Source organism: Myxine glutinosa, chromosome 9, assembly GCF_964187855.1.
Source record: "Myxine glutinosa chromosome 9, kmMyxGlut1.1, whole genome shotgun sequence".
NCBI classification, from domain to species: Eukaryota; Metazoa; Chordata; class Myxini; order Myxiniformes; family Myxinidae; genus Myxine; species Myxine glutinosa.
In genome coordinates, this window is record NC_136269.1 from 105149368 (window position 1) to 105170252 (window position 20885).

Genomic DNA, 20885 nt, shown 5'->3' on the forward strand with positions numbered 1-20885 from the left:
TAAACAAAAAACAACAACACGTCAGTATTAGCCGAGACCGAGATAGACCTCGGCATGGAACAACTGTGGTAACTACTGTCTCACCACTAGGGGTTATTGTGAGTTGTGACTGTCATCTCATCATACTGTACCGTCATTACTTTCTATATCTCATTCGCAACTCGGTCGTGCTCCTCTCTGTCTGTGAACGTCCGAACGTGCCGGCCGCGTACTGGAGGTCGTCCCGCCCGAGCAGCAATGGTGTGATCCGGCACGCAGCTTGTGCGAGACATGTTTTCTGACGGGATGGCGAGGCGAGGCCTGGACCGAGGTGCTTCTTGGAAGGAGCAGATATGGATGAGTCTGGTGGAGAGGGACAGGGTGGAGAAGGAATGCTTCCAAGATCTCATCATATCCTGTGAGTGAGTTGTTTATATTTGTGTACCATATGTAATTTACTCTGAGGGATACTTGACGTTGTCCTCGGATGGATAATTGGGCCATTCTCGTCCGTGTGCTGCCCGTCATGTTCATCACATCAGCCATGCTCTTCCTTTTCCTACTTTCCTCTCCCCTCTTGACAGACAATCGGTTGTTGGAGAAATCCGATTTCCAGTCGATGCTTGCTGAACGTTTGCAGAAGGAGAAATGCGATTTGCAGAACAATATCGTGCCCGGGTGAGTGGGCTTGTGGACCACAACTGCAACCCGAGTTGTTGTGGACTTGTGGTGGTCACTGGTAGCGAGCTAGCACTGGGTGTGCAAATAACCTTCCCATCATCCTGATTTTTACCTCCAGATCATTTAATATTGTCTTGGACGGTGTGTACGTGTGTACGTGTATACGTACGTACACACACAGGCAGGGTGTTTCAAAAAGAGTGAAACGACTTTAAACGTTTATTTACAAAGAAACAGAAACCGCAGGAACGTGAACCAAACATTTATTGAAAGCTTATGACATGGTATTTTATATAGTGTAGCAGCATAGCAAACCTGTTGTGCATTTTGTGATACAAGCACCAAATTTGGCACAAATGTACATTAATATGTTGCGAACATTTTCAGATATTGGGCCACTTGAAATTCCGTAATTTTTTTTTAAAAATTTTTTCAAATTTCGTAATTTCAAATTTTTCGGGTGACACCGTCACAATTTCGGTCTTCGAGGCCGGCCGATATAGTGGGGCGGCTTAACCCAAATATTCAAAAGAATTGTGCATTTTGTGATACAAGCACCAAATTTGGCACAAATGTACATTAATATGTTGCGAACATTGTGTGGTCAGCAATGAAGACGAGAGTCTGAATTACATGTATGCAAAAGACCTTGTGAACCAGTGAAGCAAATACATGGGTAAGCATGAATTAAATCTAGGGCATGATATAATTTCCATGATGTTTACCTCTACACTCAATGGTGGAAGGAGGTAATGTTTTGATCCCAGCTTGTCTGTATGTCTGTTTGTCTGTTAGTCCACAAAATTCCAGACAAAGCTTGTAGTAGTGGTAGTTGTAGTGGTAGTGGTGATAACAGAAATTGTTATATAGAACTGAACTTATATTATTATTATATGCAGAAAATAACTTCATTTCTATATGCCCTGCAGTGGACAGGTTAATTGGTTTATGCACTGAAGGGGTCACCCTGGTGTGCACTGCTGTGTTCTGCCTCACTGAGTTGTTCAGGTATGATGTACTCAGCACAAGCTTCCGGTCGGCCCGGAGGTGGGGGTGCAGGGCCTGTCACGGAACATCAAAACAAACGGCCTGCCGGGGCCGCCCAAAAGTCGGGCGTGAGGGGCGCGTCCACTAATGGAACGCCTCTCGCTTCCCAGATCAAGGGCCACGTGGTCAGGAGAACCTCGTCCCTTCCGGTCACACTTTGCCTATCGGCCGGCCTCGAAGACCGAAATTGTGACGGTGTTACCCGAAAAATTTGAAATTACGAAATTTGAAAAAATTTGAAAAAAAAAATTACGGAATTTCAAGTGGCCCAATATCTGAAAATGTTCGCAACATATTAATGTACATTTGTGCCAAATTTGGTGCTTGTATCACAAAATGCACAATTCTTTTGAATATTTGGGCTAAGCCGCCCCACTAATATCACTGATTGCTATTGCAGCAAGTTACTGCTGAAATTAGTGAGAGGCCAAGGTCTGAAATTGGCATTTACGCAACATCCTTGCAATTGACGTTCTCAAAGTGTGCCCCTCGATGTGTGCCCCTCGATGTTCTCGATGTTCAGACAGTGTTACGGATTCGTCACTTCCGTTGGGGTGGTTTGCATCCACTGTAAATATTTCTGATTCCATGTATTATTATTGTTGTCATTTAAAGGGAATAGATATTTCTATTCCCAAAAGTTAAAAGTTAATGTTAAAAGAAACAGGAAACCGGATCGGGAACCGGAGGACGAAGAGGAAGAAGAAAAAGGGGCGGAGGGAAGTAAAGTCGGACAAGAAGCTGGTTGCTTTGCGGTCTGGATCGAATGTTGTCGAGCAAGAGTCACGAGTGAACTTTGGGTCCTGGAAAAGGGATTCCTGCGATAGAGTTGTTATCGCTGTGACTGATCAACCTGCGTGTCAGGTTTGGCGTTGGATTCCGAGGAATCATCGTCGGGTCGTTGCGTCTCGAGAACGAGCCGTCGGCCATTTTGACTCGCGCGCTTCGTGCGTCGAGCAAACTTTCCTTGCTTCGCGTCAGCCGTTTTCACCATTCAGACGTCTATCTGGGATGTGTGTGCAACGCGGATTTTGAAGGCAAACCTGAGGTTCACCGATTTGGAGCTGTAGAACAATCATACCAGAGGGTGTGATTTCCCAGTCGCCTTGAGTGCGCCTTTTCGCAGCTTCGGGCCGCGTGACCCCTTTTCGCCGCTTTGGCCACGTGCTCCTTTGTGCAGTTTTGGCGGCGTGACTGGGCCTGTCACGTGAACGGGATTCGGGTTTCGATTCAACATCGTTCTGATGATCACTGGAGGGGATCAACTCTGAGCTCGAAGACGGGAATATAGAGACTTTGGGGAATGTTCTTTTTCACTCACTTGGAGCGGAGCACAGTGAGTTACTTTATACTAGCTGATGGTACCATCATAAGATATACATTGATTGTACTTTTGATTGCTATTATTGTTGTGCTGTTATTCTTGTGTGATTTTTAATACAATATTTGTTTGTTGGTAACAATTGGTGTGGTTTCACCATTGATTTTTGACACAGAATAACACATTTTTCTTCCGTGACTCCTCTCGGGGCTCGGAGGTACACCGTGACCAGGGGATCGGGGAAGAGCACGTAACAGACAGGCATTGATCCTGACTCCAAAGTTCTGTCCAACTTTCCTGTAGCTCTCAGGTGGCACTACCCGGAGGTAGTCTGACACCTCCTACTTCAGATATCCAGTGTGGGAGGGCGGTTGACGTAAACAGAGCCCTTGGCAGCCCCCAGCGGTACCCAGGGCAATGAGGTGGTTTCTGAAGAGCTGCTGCAGGAAAGTGATGGTATCACCATTTGTATGCTGGGGACTGGGGTGCACCATCCTGCATAAACCAGGTCGTTCTGAGCTGGTTTGGGGTGACCTTTTGGGCGAGATCATTATGGAACTTCTGGAGCACGGCCGGTAGTGCTCACCGTTGATCATCACCGTCCTGCTGTTGTCATTCTCAAACCAGTAAGGCCCGAGCATTCACCATCTAGCATTGAAGGCGCAGAAGCATGTGAACTTAGGCCCTTTCAGGTACCTCTCAGTGATCTCTTCAGGTGGTTCTGCCCCCCATAAAATGTTGTTGTGGTTGTTGATTTAGTCTCATACCACAGAGCCACCACCTTTGTCTTCTGCTCCACTGTCAATGGCATAGTTGAACTACGGAGCTAGAAATCCCAGGGAACAAATACCACGATAACACCACCAAACCTTGAAAAGGAAAACGGTACAGGTCAAAAAACAAAGAAATGGCAGGAAGTCAAAGTAGTATCAATCTTTTTGAAACACCCTATATATATATATATATATATATATATATATATATATATATATATATATATATATATATATATATATATATATATATATATATATGTATAACTGTAAGAAATAGTAGAAACTCCAAAGTACGAGCAGGGCGTCTCATTTGTATTGAATAAATAATCGTTAGATTAAATAAGACGCAGACGTAGCTTCAGGACGTCGATCTTTAATTATCGACAAGCTTTCGACCAACAAAGGTCTTCTTCTGAGTCAGCCCCAAGTTCAACGGAAGTTGAACTTCTTCAAGTTGAACAACTTCCGTTGAACTTGGGGCTGACTCAGAAGAAGACCTTTGTTGGTCGAAAGCTTGTCGACAATTAAAGATCGACGTCCTGAAGCTACGTCCGCGTCTTATTTAATCTAACGATTATATATATATATATATATATATATATATATATATATATATATATATATATATATATGTGTATATATATATATATATATATATTGTTACGGTTTTCCGCCGCCCTTCCTAACCTTACCAAGGGGAGATTAAGCCCCTTGTTCTTTCTTGGGTCGTCGCAACCACGAGATTTGAATCGCCACTCCTGGGCAGACGCAAGGTAGGGTTTCGGGACAATTCTCGCACGTACCTAAGTACTCACGTCGCCGCGGAAGCGGGGATCAAGCCTCGCACGAACCACGCGTAATTTGAGCACGTCCGAGCGGACGACGTACCACGTGGTCCGTGCAGATCTCTGGTATTGGAACCCAATTCGAGCGGTTTTATTCGTACCACGCTTAGTCAATAGATGGAAGGGACGAGACGGTCAAATAAAAGGAAGAACACAGGTTTAATAATTATTTACACTGTTATGCACAAGTCAAAGGGACACAGAGCAGAACTTAAACAGTCTTAACTTATCCCCAGACACGGGCCCGATCATACTCAGGGGGAAATGAAGGAAGGATGATGTTCACGCGCTGAACGCGCCGACTTGGTCGTCCAGGAACAGCTTCGCCCGGCGTGGCTCTCCCCGGTCACAGCACGTCCCTCGATGAAGGCAAGCAGGCGGCGGGAGGGATCCTTGCAGCGCGTCTCTCGAACAAAGGGCAGAGCAGGCAGGTGGGAAAATGTACGGATCTCTCGCCAGGCTTGGCGGTTTCTCACAGCGCGATTAATTAACGGCGCGCTCTCACTCGCGTAACTCAATAGAGGTTCTGCCTCAAGCTCAACTGAGCGTTTAACTTGTTCCTTCCTTCTCTCTCTCTTTGAGCTCTCTCAACTCTTGAACCCTCTTTCTCTTCTCTTTTGTTCAGCGCACCTCCCTCAGAACTTGATTCAGCTCACCTCCACCTTCTCCACCTTCTCTCTCTCTTTGAACTCTCTCAACTCTTGAACCCTCTTTCTCTTCTCTTTTGTTCAGCGCACCTCCCTCAGAACTTGATTCAGCTCACCTCTCCGCAGAACTGCTGTGGGGGGCTTCACGCAACGCGTTATATTGCCAACCCCCTTAGCTCGCTCGAATGTTCCATAACACTCCTTCGGACGCAGTGCTAAGCCACTCCCTTGAGCCCTGATTGGCGGCTCGTGCTTACTGTCACTCCCATTCTCCCTGCTCCACCTTCCTTCGGCCTGGATCGACTTGCCAGGCCCGACCTCGTGTTATTTCGCGCCAAAAGCCAAAGTATCGAGGCAGCATAAGGCATTGGAGGGAAACCTAACTCTCGTTTTTCTACTCAACGCAAAACTAACAGAGGAAAAGGACTATGCTTACATTTACTATGAAATAACTGAACTATCGCGAGGCTACGTGTTGTAGTGTGACTAAACTATGAGGGGGGGAATTAACCTTTATTGTACAAACTCAAAACCTCAACACTATATATATATATATATGTGTGTGTGTATGAATGATCCCGGTGTATACCCAGATTTAGAGTAGGTACACCATATCCCTGCGCATCGTAAGAGGCGACTAAGGGTCGGCGTCAGGAAGGGCATCCGGCATAAAAACATTGATCTTAGAATCATTATATATATTTATTTATTTATTTATATATATATATATATATATAATTATATATACAGTGGAACCTTGACTTACGAGTTCAATTCGTTCTGTGACCGAGCTCGTAACTCAAATTGCTCGTTTCTCAAATCAAATTTCTCCATTAAAATGCATTGAAATGCTATTAATCCGTTCCAGCCCGCCAAAAACCACACCAATTTTTAAAAAAATATACAGTATATATAAAAATATCTCGCGCTTTATATTTCACCTGTATGCAGCATACAAGTTGGCAGGATGGCCTGGACTGGAGGTACGCACACTTGACTCTAAAGTCTAAACTGTCCAGCCTGGGTTTGAATCCCGACCCAGCTATAACCTGTCATGGGTGAATCACAGGCAGGGTGATTCATCAATGTGTGTACCGCTAAACTGGGCGCCCCGTTTGCGTCCCATTAGTTGTTGGATGTTAAGGATCTCACCGTGTTTTCCACAAAGAGAAGGCGAGCTATCGCCGGCACTCTGAACAAGTTGTGGCCTGGCATGCTCTTCTCCTCTGCCGTTATATACGTCCTCCTCGGCATCTTTTTCCAGAAGAGCCCTGTCTCGTCACAGTTGAAGATTTGCTGGGGGATGTATCGTTCGGCTTCTATCAGTTCGGCAAAAGTTATAATAAAATCTTCAGCTGCCTTCACATCCGCCTCACCAAGTCGACAACACGCACACCTCGCTCATGTTGTTCGACGATTGCGTGTTTTATAGCCAAGCTCATCATCCTCTTCTTCTTCTCAGCACTGCACTTGGCACTCACTTTCTTAGGCCCCATGGTTAAAACTAAGAAATTTTCCAAAATAACCAAAATGCGAAAACAAAAATGCAGCGATATACGGCAGAGATACTGTACTTGCACGGCAAGATAACCACGTGACCGGAACCCACCTGGTGGCGGCTGGCGTAAACTCAAAATAACCAACATGCGAAAACAAAAATGCAGCGATATACGGCAGAGATACTGTACTTGCACGGCAAGATAACCACGTGACCGGGTGGCGAAAGCTCGTAACTCAGATCTCGGCTCGCATCTCAAAGCAATAAACCGCCCGAGCGACGGCTCGTATCTCGAAAAACTCGTAAGTTGGGGCACTCGTAAGTCAAGGTTCCACTGTATATATATATATATATATACAGTCATCCCTCGTTTATCGCGGGGGTTACGTTCCAGAACCCCACGCGATAGGTGAAAATCCGCGAAGTAGAAACCATATATTAATTTTATTATTTTTATATATTTTAAGCCTTTAAAAACCCTCCCCATACTCTTATAAACCTTTCCCACGCTCTTATGAACCCTTTCTACACTCTTAAACACACTTTTGAGACCCATCCTTAGTCCTTACGTATTAGAAAAATATTTGTACGTGTATATATAGCTGTACAGTACATTGATGCAAGTTCTTTTATAATTGCAATTAATTAACAAACAAACATACACATATGATCATGGAACTACACAAGTACAGTACAACAAAGTATTTACATTGATGCAAATTGTGTTTTTGAAAGCAAAAGGCAATAATTGACAAAAGTGCCTTTAATCAAACCTGAGGCCTAAGCATACAGAAGTCTTCATGAACTATTCAAAATAGAGATGATGATTAATTTTGAAAATTAATAAGAAATGCATTTAGCTTCCTCTTGCATATGCAGCAGCTTCCTGATGGTTAATTTGTAGGAAGCAGTGGGGGGTGGAGAGGAGGTGAGGAGGGTGGTTATTCCTGATCTGATGCAGTGATGAAGCAGATATCTCATCTGTATCAAAAGGTAATGACCGAAAAATCCCATCCTCCACAACCTCGGTCATTCATGTTACTCAGCGATTTAATTTAATTGCAGCTTTAGACAACATCATCGAAATCGTCATCATGATCATGTGTCTCTAAGTTGTAAACATAATTTATTGTAAATTAGAGGTTACCCAAAGTATGATGACTCTTAAAACCATATTGATCGTTAAACTGCAGGACACAGTTTGGCATCAACCTTGCAAATTACTTAAAGTAGCGAAGAACCGTCCAAGAACCCTCCTTACGGATGGGTTAATTACCCCCAGAATCATGGACAAGTTAATTACCCCCAGAATACGGGACTTTCAAAATGCGCGATTCTTTGTCTACTCATTTATAATGCGTATTTTATTTCGATTTACTGTAATATTCTTTTAATATAGGTTTTAATTAATGTGTTATATTTTTATTTATATTATTATTAATTTTTTAGGCTAGAAAATGCTTATTTTACCGCAAAAATAATTAAAATCTAAAAAAATAAAAATACCTATAGGCCGCAGAATCCCGCGATATAATGAAAAATCACATATATAATTTTACATATACTAGCGAGAAAAACCCGCGATGTACCGAAGCCGCGAAAAGTGAAGCGCGATATAGCGAGGGATTACTGTGTATATATATATATATATATATATATATATATATATATATATATATATAGTTATATACATATTACATACATATATATATATATATATATATATATATATATATATATATATACACACACAGACTTGGCATTTAATATGGAATATTTTTTTTTCTTGACTTGGGTTTACTTTCTGAACTCAGTATATCAATCTGGTGAGTTTATTTTACCCTTCGGTGATGTCTTTGTTGAAAGAACCATGTCACTGATTGTCTTTCGCAGCAAGAAGTCAATAACAGGATTATATCACAGGTGGCGTGACAAAATGTAAGGAAAGGTACATTTGACAATTGGCTTCACAATCAGGTATATAAGGGTTGTTGCGTTCTGTATTAGTGGAAAACAACTGCTGCACGTCTCCAATAGTTATTGCCGCTTCCTCTGGAGATGGTCCGTCAACTTGACAATGCTGTTTGTCATGGAGAGGTGGCTTTACGAAATTCTGGCATGAAACAGTGTGCTATTGCTCGGCAGTATGGCATCACTCAAGGTCAGGTTTCAAAGATCCTGAAACAAAATGCTCAGAGGGGTGTCCCTACTCCAATACCGAGGCCAGGACGTCCACGCAGAACCACAAGGAGAGATGAACGCCAGCTGCACCGGTTAGTCTGCAATGGCCGTACCAAGTCAGCTAATCGGCTTAGGGCTGAGTGGCAGCAACTGACAAATGTGCCTGTATCCAGAAGGCTAGTCAACCAACGACTTGTTCAAGCAGGCTATCGTGCCAGGCGTCCCCTGAGAAAGCCACGCCTGACCAGCCAACACAGCCAGCGCCGATTGCAGTGGGCCAGAGAGCACCGTCAATGGCAGCCAGGGCACTGGAATCACGTGACCTTCAGTGACGAGTCTAGATTTCTGGTCTATCGTCAAGATGGCCGCGTCCGAGTGCGCAGACAAGTGCATGAAGCCCACAACGAAGATTGTATAGTGCCAAGCGTCCAAGCTGGAGGTGGTGGGGTGACCGTTTGGGCTGCCTTTATTTACAAAACCGCAACAATATATATATATATATATATCATGTTATGGCCATCTGTTGCATTGGATAGCACCAAATCACCTAATATCGGTTTTGGAAGGCTCAGCTTGTAACACTGGAGTGCTTTTAGATGGAGTGGTGTACGCTTTGACTTTCTCTGTACTCTTGTTCTTGTCCTTGTTTAGGGAGCTTTCTGATGGAATGAAAGTGCACGAGACAGCTGTATTGAGGATGAAACACCAACAGGAGCTTACAGAGCTGCACAAACTCCGAGGCGAGGTTTGTGCCATCATGCCATGTACAGGATACAGTGAAGACTACAATTGTGATAAACACCTTTTTCTAAATTTTTATTTATGGAGTTAAAGGTTTCCTCGCAATACAGTATAGTGTATACAGTGTTAGTACTTCTGTAATACCTTGCTATCAGTAATGCCAAGTCATTATTGTTAGACGAAATATTGCTGTCCATCTGGATTCAGACTGGAACCAAAATATAATCGGCTTGTTCTTGTTGCATAACCAATTCATCCACCTAGTTTTGTCAATAAATCATCATATGGAGTGGGTTTACTAATCTTCCTAAATCCGTCATCCCGGCGCCTCATGTCTGGCATTCTGCCCGCCGTCTCGGGACATCAGATAGTCAGATATATGGGTTATGTTGTTCCCCTGCCATCAGCGAAATGACGGAACAGGTTAATTGCTGGCCACCGTTAGCCATAGGTGGAGGTGCATATCCCGTAGAGGACTTGCCAAACACTCAATGTAATGCTGTGATGACGTCCCAGCAAAAAGAGCTTAACAGACAGATTAGTGGACGGACGGACTAAAAATTCCAGATACTTTAATATATCGATGATGTTTTCATTTTTAGCTCACCTGGATCGATGTTCAGGGGAGCTTATGCGATGACGCGTCGTCCGTCCTTCCGTCCATTAGTCCGTAAACACTTGCAACTTCTCCGAAACCGCTGAAGGGATTGTGACCAAACTTGGCACAAATTATATTAGTTATGTTGTGACTAAAGTTTGTTCACGGCATTAAGAAATTCTGGGTCTAAGGGGGGTTTGCCAGGAGTCAAAGTGGGTCCAGGGTTGACCCCCCAAAATAGGTATTTGCTTTTTTTCTCTGAAACTACTATACACACAATTTCGATGAAACTTGACCACAACCTTCACCTCCCATGCTGTACCAAAGTTTATTCACGGCATTAAAAAAATCTTCCCCTTTAGGGGTCTACAGTGGGGTGGGGGTGGGGTTGCCCCCCAAAATAGATATTTCCTTTCTTCTCTGAAACTACACACATGATTTCGATGAAACTTCACCACAACCTTCATCACCCATGATGTACCAATGTTTGTTCAAGGCATTATAAAAATTGGGGTCTGAGGAGGTATATGGGGTTGGGGATGGCAGGAAGGCCCCCCACCCCCAAAATAAGTATATTTTTTATTTGTTTGTTCAAAGTCTTATGATTATGTGAGTATGATTCTCCATGCTGACCTGTCTTCTAGCAACCATTAAGATTGGTTTAAAATACCTTTTGTCAGTGCAGTATACTGTTTATTCTACCAGGTGAGCACCAGGAATATTGCCCCTATGTCTAACCAATGTGCCCCCCAGGTATCACAATGTGGATGTTTTTAACCAAAGTGCCCCCCAAGTATCACCATGTGGAAGTTTTTAACCAATGTTCCCCCCAGGTATCACAATGTGGATGTTTTTAACCAATGTTCCCCCCAGGTATCACAATGTGGATGTTTTTAACCAATGTTCCCCCCAGGTATTACAATGTGGATGTTTTTAACCAATGTGCCCCCCAGGTGTCACAATGTGGATGTTTTTAACCAATGTTCCCCCCAGGTATCACAATGTGGATGTTTTTAAACCAATGTTCCCCCCAGGTATCACAATGTTAATGTTTTTAACCAATGTTCCCCTCAAGTATTACAATGTGGATGTTTTTTAACCAATGGGCCCCCCAGGTATCACTAAGCGGATATTTTTTAACCAGTGTGCTTTCATGGATCACGAGGTAAATTCCTTGATTAAATGCTGATTTGATTGTTGGAAGTAAGTGTGTGGAGGGAGGTAATGTGGGAACACGGGTTGTTATAATTTTGAAGGATTACAGATAATTTGGAGATTTGAGATGATTATGGAAAACAGACTTGCTTGCAGTAATTTGCTTAAAATTCCCAATAGTTTATACATTTTGTGTTGATAATACTGTATGTGTTTTGTACAGTTGGCACAAAATGTGATCACATTGAATTCCAAGTTAACTGAGAAAGAAAAGGAGCTGCAGGAAGTATTAAGCAGGTAAGCACCATGCTGCTTTTGAGGCTGCTTTGCCTGTGTCCTGCTCTTTCGTTTCTTGAAAAGCAGAAAATATGAGGAATTGAGCATAATGTTCCACTTCCCTGATGAAATCTGAGGACTCCGTATCGACATAGTATCGGTGGTACTCCCATATTGTATGACGTACATGCTGTGATTCATTTTGTTTTATTTGTAGAGTGGAACATGGCAAAAAGCATGAGGCACTACTTCAAGCAGAAGTGCAGTGTCTGCGTGCCGAGCTTGCAGAATTACACAATGCCAATCAGACTTTGAAGGATGAGTATGAGGCCCTGCAGATGGCATGCACGGCACTGGAGGAAAAGTTGCGTCGAACAGAGGAGGAGAACCGTGAGCTAATTGCACGCTGGATGGCAGAGAAATCTCATGAAGCGGACCTCATGAACTCTGAGAATGATAAAGATACGAGGTGGGGATTACAGCCGCGCGGACCTATTTGTATAAATTTTTTGTACTTTGTAATCTCCTGTTTTAACTTTACACGAGAAGCTGTATTATACAAGTAAATAAAAAAAATTATGCTAAATTAAAAAGGCAGTGTAGGGATGACAACAAACTACAGTCTAAAAAAGGTCCTAAACAAGATAGGGATGATGTTGGTTTAGAGAGTAGCTAACAGTATTGCCATCACATAACAATCCCTACATCACTGCCTCATTTACACTTCATCAGTTGTTGCTTCAAGCTTCGACAAACATTTCACTGGTTACCACAGTACTTGATTACTCCTGTAGTGTAGCCACATACTGAGACTCTACAAATTAGCAGCCGAGTACAATGTTATAATATCAGAACATGATCATCAACTTCTTACAAACTGCATGGACATCTCTAATAACAGCATTCTATAATTATCTCCATTTGTGATTGTTTACTCTAAGTTGATAAAAAATAAAAGTAGGAAAGACAACTGAAGCTGCAAGAAGTCCCTGAAATTATATTGGAGCTTCTTATACTTATGCATAAATGAAATATAGGAGCTTCTAATACTTTTAGCTATGCCTAGCCCTAAACAAGAGTCTGGAGGCAGTCTAATCCTTCCCTACATTGCCTTTTTTATTTAGCATAATTTTTTTAATTTACTTGTTTCTGTAATTTTTTACAATGTGGAATAACACAATGGTATATGGTACTCAGAGGATACCCAATGTTGGAGCAAAAGTGTCAAGATATCTTAGTCAGCAATGTCAAACACTGCACATGTGTTCCTAATATTGTCTTAAGTAACCCTGACTGTATCTTGCAGCTCTGTCTTATTGCTCGTTTGTCAAAGAGTAATGTCTTCATCCAGCCTCAGGCCACACAAGGACCTGCACTTAGAAATACCCAAAATAACTGGTGTGGTTTCCCTCTAACCAATAGGGCGGGGACAGAGGGGAGGGGCGGAACCTCGAGGAATTTCTGCACGGCCGGACATGTGAAAGACACTCATAGGTTTTACTGTTTTGTTCATTTGAAGTGTCAATAAAATTTATTATACACTTGAAATGCTAATGTCCTCGATAAACTACTATGAGAGGACGAAAAGATATTCCAACCTTTGTTTTGTATCAGTGGGTGGGGCCGACATTTTTTTTATCCGCGTCATCCCGACGTTAGTACGTAGAGTCGACATTGCCAACGCACTCTCTGATAATAATAGTTTTGTAAAATTAACTTCAATATATGAATTAATGAATGAATGATCGTTTTAAGGCCATTTTCCCTGCTGGAGCGGGGGTTAGCCTTGCGGGCCCCATGACAATCATGGTTCCCTGTTTGAGGCAGTGTTTTTATGGCCGGATGCCCTTCCTGACGTCAACCCTTGGTCGCCTCTTACGATGCGCAGGGATACGGTGTACCTATTCTAAATCGGGGTACACACCGTGATCATTCATCCCAGCAAGCTGGTACTCAATTTGCCATCCTCGGAAGGATGACAGGCTGAGTCAACCCCCCTGGCGTTAATTCAGCGATCGATCGGGATTCAAACCCAGGATCCTAGGATCCCAAGCTGGCACCCTAACCGCTAAGCCAACACCAGGCTAATCAACTTCAATGAAGAACTTTATCAAGACAATATATAAGTATTTATCTGTGGTATCCAAATCCTGGTTCTGGGAAATCAGAAGACCTCGGTAATACTTGAGTAGATTCTCGCCAGACAAAAATACATCACTATAAATCATCAGAAAGACGTTAGTCAAACACACTGTACACGTGACACGCTTTCCTATCTGCGCATGCACATAGCAAGGTTCAGGGTTGATCGAGTAGGCGTGGGGAAGGGTGTGGCCTTGCCAAACTACGATGGCGTTGGTTGAGTACGAGAGAACACGCTCTCGGAGAGTATCTGTAAATATTTAACTGTATAAATGAACTGGAGAAACAAATTATAACAAAGGATTCTGCACCAAGTGAAATTCCAGTCATTGCCATTGAGAAAGGCCTAGCTCAGAAATACACACCATCTGAATAATTATTATCATATTTGAGTAGATTATGTGCTACTACTGATTTACAAATGTTGTAGCACAAACTTTATAGACGTGTTCACCAGTGGCGTACTGAGGGTGTCTGGCATAAATAAATAAAAATTTTAATAACATTATTGTTCCCGCTCAACCTCCTGCTTCCACCTCCCTCTCCCAAATCCCCAACCCCAGTAGCCATAGGTAATACTAATAGGGCATAGACATAAGGAAACTAGGATCTTTATATTTAAATATCAATGAATTGACCATTGGCCACTCCAGGCGATGCAGTATGCCAAATCAACGATGAAATGAACACTAAATGTCAGTTCAAATATTTATTAAACTAGGGGGCCCGTTGGTCCATTGGACCAAATTTTAATTGGGGACTTTTGGGTGTTCGGGGACTTTTGAGTCATCAGGGTCATCTGGGTCTTTTTGGTCCTCGGGGACTTTTCAGTCATCTGGGTTTTTTGGGTACTCAGGTACTTTTGGTTCATCGGGACTTTTTGGTCATCTGGGTCCTTGGGGACTTTTGGGTCCTCGTGGGCTTTTGGGTGATCTGGGTCTTTTGGGTCATCAAGGACTTTTGGGTCCTTGGGGACTTTTGGGTGATTTTTGGTCATTGGGGACTTTTGGATGATTTGGGTCCTCGAGGACTTCTGGGTCTTTTGGGTCATCAAAGGGGAAGGGGGGGGGGGGGAGGTGTCTTCTGGGTCAAGTGTTAAAGGGTCTTCCAAGGTCTAAGGGGTCTCAGCAGTCTAAAGGGTTAAAAGGCACATTTGAATAATAATAATAATAATAATAAAGGAGTCTTATATAGATAGCCCCATCAAGCAGAGTAAACTACCCTCATGGCGCTTTACATTATCTTGCGAACGCACACACACCGCACACACACACACAAACATACACACACACAGACACACCTTCACTCTTGCCCTATTCCTCTCCCTCCCCATTCAAAACCCACAGATGTGTACTCCCCTTCCTCCTCCCCTCCCTCCCCCGCACGTGTACACAGGCATACTCTCGATCTCTGTCCCACCTCAAACCAAAGGGAAAGTAGGACTTAGACTTTGAAAGACTTAGACGGGTCAATATACAACCAGAACAGCCGTACCCCAAAAAAATTGCAAATTTTAGTTTTATTGCATTTCCTTATATTTTAAGACTTACTTAGGAACATATCAAAAGTTGGACATAAATGGACCATGGGAAAGTAAAAAATTTTTGACATGATAAAAATGTCACAAAACCATGCACGATTCACTACGTCGAAAACGTCTTTGGTTTTTTATTTTTGTTTCTTTTTGTTTATATAAATTAATTTGTTCCACTGAGACCAGCTGCAAAGGCAACATTTTATAACACTTGTTTCGTGTCTTTAACAATGTTTACATCTGCTACCTGACACATGTCTTTAACAATATGACCTCCCAGCATGTAGGCTAATGACCTAATTCCTCACTGGTAGTTGTGCAGCTTGACTGAGTAACAACTCCACATGAATGAGTTAATTACACCTAATTAGGACTCAATTGGACAACGTTGTATGGTAAACATTGGAGATACAATACAATACAACCAAGGAGATACAGTACAATACAACCAAGGCCAAGGCAGTAGCAAAAAGACAGGTAGGCCTATGCATACAATTGCCCCATATATTCTACATGTATTTTGTACTCCTACAACTGTAGTGTATGATGGTATTTATTTTCCAGGTTCTAGAGTTGTGGGGATGCATATTTATTTAATAGGAATGGGACCAGTTGATTGGGGGAAGGGGGTGGGGGGGTTCTATCAGTATGTTTTTCTTCTGGACTATACATATCTTTTCCTGGTGCACCTTGTGACTAAGCAACAGAGCCCTTGTATATAATTCATTTCAGATGCAGAAAGCAATGGGATGACCACTATGCAGATTATTCCATAGTATGTTTCCTCCTAATATATATCTTACATAAATATCTCAGTTTCAGGGGCGGAGAATGCTCTGATGGCATTCAATGTATATGGCCAATGTAAATTGACTGCATGCTTCTAAAAGATCTCATTTTTGTATTTTCAGAGATAGAAAATGAACTCTTTATATGGTAAAGAGACCTGCCCTTTATGCCAAAGGGGATTGGACTGTGAGGAAACAGTATCAGTTCGTGAGAAAGGAGCAGAAGGCATCAACCGTGCAAGTGCCGAAAGGGGTGTTGACATCAGAATTCTAGCTGGTACCAGTGTTCACAAATCATGCCGAGTGAATCACATAAACAAAAAGGACATTGCTTTAACCAAGAAGGATCATGCGGAATCAGGTCCATCAGTCAAGAGGAGTGCTCGCATTTCCCTGGGACCATATGACAGTAAAACACATTGCCTTTTCTGCGGCACTGAAGTTAAGGAAGAGGGCCCAAAGCGAGGCCATGCAGAAACAGCCAGTTTTGGCTACGTGAAGACTGACGCATTTGTTAAAACTATATCAGTTCATTGCAAAACTAGAACGGGCACTCGGTAGAGCGCATACCTTCGCCGCAGCTACTGTTCTGTACTTGGCATGGGAGTGTAGGGAACAGAACAACAAAAATACGATTTTGACCTTTTCGTGACCTTGACCTTGACCTTTGACCCGATTGCTCCCAAAATCTAATCAAATGTGTCCCGTATAATAACCAATCATCCCACCAAATTTCATGCAATTCGGTTGAATACCTTTTGAGTTATGCGAATAACATACACACACACACACACAGACATACAAATAAATACACAGCGATCAAAACATAACCTTCCGCTTTTGCGAAGGTAACAAGGAGCGATGAATGGGCCCTTGCTGTTCAAGGCCGCATTGAATATTTTGAGGGTGATCTCCATGCAGCTGACTGTGTGTACCACAAGTCCTGCAACATTAATTTCCGCACAATGCGAGACATTCCACAACGGTTCAAGCCGACTGAGTCAAACAAGAGACGAAAAATGGGAAGGCCTAAGGACAGTGACCAGAATGAGGCTTTCGATAAGGTGTGCTCTTTTCTTGAAGACAATGATGAGGAACAGTTAACAATTACAGACCTCGTGGCTAGAATGGAACAATACCTGGGCGATAGTGAATCCAATGCATATGGGAACCAATACATGAAGGAACAGCTTAAAAAACGATATGGTGAATCTATATTCATGGCAGAGGGTAGAGGCTTAAAAGACATTGTGACATTCAGAGAAAAAATGTCCCAGATCCTCCGTGACCACTACAATGCACCACGAGAAGATGATGAAGAAGCACAAAAACGTGCAATTCTTCAGACTGCTGCAAAACTAATAAAAAGTGACATAAAAACAACAGTTGCACCACATGGGGATACATACCCAACTACTGCAGACCTAAGCCTTACTGCTGCATTGGGGTATGTCCCAACTAGCCTGCGATTCTTGCTGCAGCATCTTTTGGTCGGGAAAGATACATCTAGGGAGGTTGCTGGTATTGGACAAGCAGTCATCCAAGCAGTGCGTCCAAGGGCTGTAATTGCACCATTGCAGCTTGGTCTTGCAGTGCAAATGCATCACTTGTATAGGTCTCGTTTCTTGATAGATAGTCTATCAACCTTTGGCTTTTCCTCATCTTACTCCGAAGTGCAACGGTTTGAAGTAAATGCAGCCTCTTCTCTTGCTCCGGATGTGTTTGGAGGTGACACCGACATTCTTGATACATCCTTGTTATTTGCTGGAGACAATGTGGACCACAACATCATAACGTTGGATGGAAAGGGTACCTTTCATGGGATGGGCATGATAGCAGCTATTACACCAGGGCGTCAATCTAGCCACATCATATCTAGAAAGAAAATGTCTGACAGGAAGCTCGTCGAACTGACGAAGATCAATATAATAGATTACCGCTATGCAGAGCACGTCAACCGCAACCTCAAATTTCAGCCCCTCCCTTTGTTATCAATTTGTGATCGCCCAATTGACATATTATGGGAGATGTCATTTTGCTTCGAAAAGAGTGCACCAAATTGGCAAGGCATGATGCACTTTCTGCATGAGGAGTGTGATCACCCAGGGAAAGCCTCAATACAGTTTCTCCCAATGATTGATATGAACCCAGGTGACAAAACCTGCATCTTGTCAACTCTTGATTACCTGAGCAAACTTGCATCAAAACACAACATGCCAGCAATCATCACATTTGACCAACCGCTGTTTTGGAAGGCCTCTGAGATAGTGAATGCTCTTCCTGCTGATAACCCAATCCATAATGCAGTGCTACTGCTTGGGAGCTTCCACACATTAATGAATTTGTTGGGTGCCATTGGAAGTTTGATGGATGGAAGTGGACTGAAAGAGATCCTGGAAACAGTGTATGGTCAAAATGCTGTTGTGCACATGCTGAGTGGGAAGGCGGTGCAACGTGCTTTTCGTGGCCATTTGCTTGTGGATCAGTGTCTTACACGTCAGGTTGTTGGCAAGATTGTGGAAGTTGACCCTGGGTTTCAAGAACAAGTGGCAGAACTGGAGCGACTGTACATTTCCCTGGAGACTGTCGAAAGTGACACTATAGAGTCTGTGTTGCAATCAGAGTGCATTCATTTCATTGACAATAGATTGAATCAGAAAAGGAATAAACTTGCAAAGGACTCGAAAACCAGTGCACTTTGGATCAACTACCAGCGTATGTTGGGAATTGCAAGGGCACTTGTGGCAGCTGATCGGACGGGGTCCTGGGAGATGCATCTCCAAGCCATATCAGCTTGCTTGCCGATATTTGCAGCTGCTGGCCATCCCAATTACCTGAAGTCAGCTCGACTCTATCTCGAGAAGATGCTTGCGTTAGAGGATGACAACCCTGAGGTTCATCAGAAGTTCCAATCTGGTTATCATGTAATCCGGCGCAGTGACCAATACTGGGCTGGCCTAGGCTCTGATCTTGTGATAGAACAGACATTAATCTTTGGGATTGGAAAGAAGTCAGGGTTTCAAAGAATCATCAAGAAAGAAAAGGAACTGATAGACAGCTCAAAGGTGTTCTGTAAACCACAGCAGAGTCAGGATGTTATTGAAACTGCAGGCTGCAGAGCAATGGTGGCATTGTTTGAAGCAAATCAGAACGACTCATTGGCATCGATCAGATACAACATTCTCTGCAAAAAGGTTGCAAGGGCTAAGGCATTTGTCACTCCTGAAAGACTGCCACCCACATCCGCTGCCTGCAAGTTTCATTCTCTGCGGACCTATTACCAGGTAATGGAATGGATGGGCCTTTGTTGTGGAATGGAGCCAACGGAGTGGGGATGGAAGGTAGAAGGAGGAAAACTTGTTCCAGTGATGACAGACAAAAGCCCTGCTCCAGACATACTACTTCAGATGATTCACTGCAACTGTTCAGGGGGGTGCAAAACACTAAGGTGTTCATGTAGGAAGCATGGATTAGAGTGCACCAGTGCATGTGGACATTGCCAGGACAGCAACTGTGACAATATGAGTGTTGAACCAGACATAGAGGAGGAGGAGGAGGAGGAGGACGATGAAACTGGAATCTAAGACTAGAAGGCATATGGTACTTCCACATGTGTCAAAATTGTCCAATTTTTTATATGTTGCTTTCCATGTCATAGACTGGCAGAAACAATCAAAGAACATATATTTGTGCAAATATTTACTTTAAATTGCGAATGGTCTCAGGATTAGCACTGCATAAACTACCAGCAACGATCATAATACAAATATTGGTGCAAAATTAACTTTAAATTGTTAGTGGTCTGATGATTATCAGTCAATTTTTTTACGTTTTATCTGCCGGCAGCCATCTTGTTTTCTGACGTCACTGAGGGACTTTCCCATGCGTCAAAATTGTCCAACTTTTAATATGTTGTCTTCCACTTCATAAACTACTATAAATAAGCATAAAACAAAAATTTGCAATTTTTTGGGGGTCAGGCAGTATATTGACCCGTCTAACTTGTGAAACAGATAGGTTTTGAGGGAGGTTTTAAAGGCAGGAACAGAGTCAACATGTCGAACAGAGGAAGGCAAGTCATTCCAGAGCAGAGGTGCGGCAAAGGAAAAGGATTTCTCGCCAAACGACTTGGTGCTGGTGCGCGGCGGCTCTCAGGTCATAGAGTCGTCGCTTGAACGAAGCCGTCGCCGAGGTTCATAGAGAGTGAGCAAATCGGAGAGATAGTGAGGTCCCGTTCCACACAATGATTTATAACATAGTGTGCAAATTTTGTATTGCACACGAGCAGAGACAGGCAGCCAGTGTAAAGATTCAAGAAGCGGAGTAACATGGTCAGACTTCTTTGCCTTACAGACAAGACGAGCGGCAGAGTTTTGAACCTTTTGTAACTTATCCAAGAGAAACTGAGGGCAGCCAGCATACAAAGAATTACAATAGTCTAGCCTTGAGAGGACAAGGGCACAGACCAGAGTTAGAGCAGCTTGAGGAGTAAGAAAGTGGCGAATGGATGCGATCTTTCGCAGCTGAAAGTATGCTGATTTGCAAGTTTGAAGTACTTGCTTGGAAAATGTCATGTTACAGTCGAAAACCACACCAAGGTTCTTGGCCGATGAAACAAAGTTTACATCGGTTTCACCAACATGAATAGTGGTAGGAAGTGAACATTGTAGAGGACA

General features: G+C 43.0%; 1 protein-coding gene across 2 annotated transcripts in view; it reads left to right on the plus strand.

Moving 5' to 3' along the window:
- LOC137435139 (autophagy-related protein 16) overlaps nt 1–20885 on the plus strand; it is a 307119-nt gene that overhangs the window by 174867 nt on the left and 111367 nt on the right. Inside the window, exons 1-5 of one of the 2 annotated variants that reach the window (XM_068128660.2) lie at nt 62–397; nt 564–657; nt 9627–9720; nt 11693–11766; nt 11963–12214. In XM_068128660.2, coding sequence (XP_067984761.1) covers nt 271–397; nt 564–657; nt 9627–9720; nt 11693–11766; nt 11963–12214 — 641 coding nt within the window. In that variant the 5' untranslated portion in view covers nt 62–270. Of the gene's footprint in view, nt 1–61; nt 398–563; nt 658–9626; nt 9721–11692; nt 11767–11962; nt 12215–20885 lie in introns of those variants that run through there. The other variant, XM_078784630.1, reaches the window with a different exon arrangement.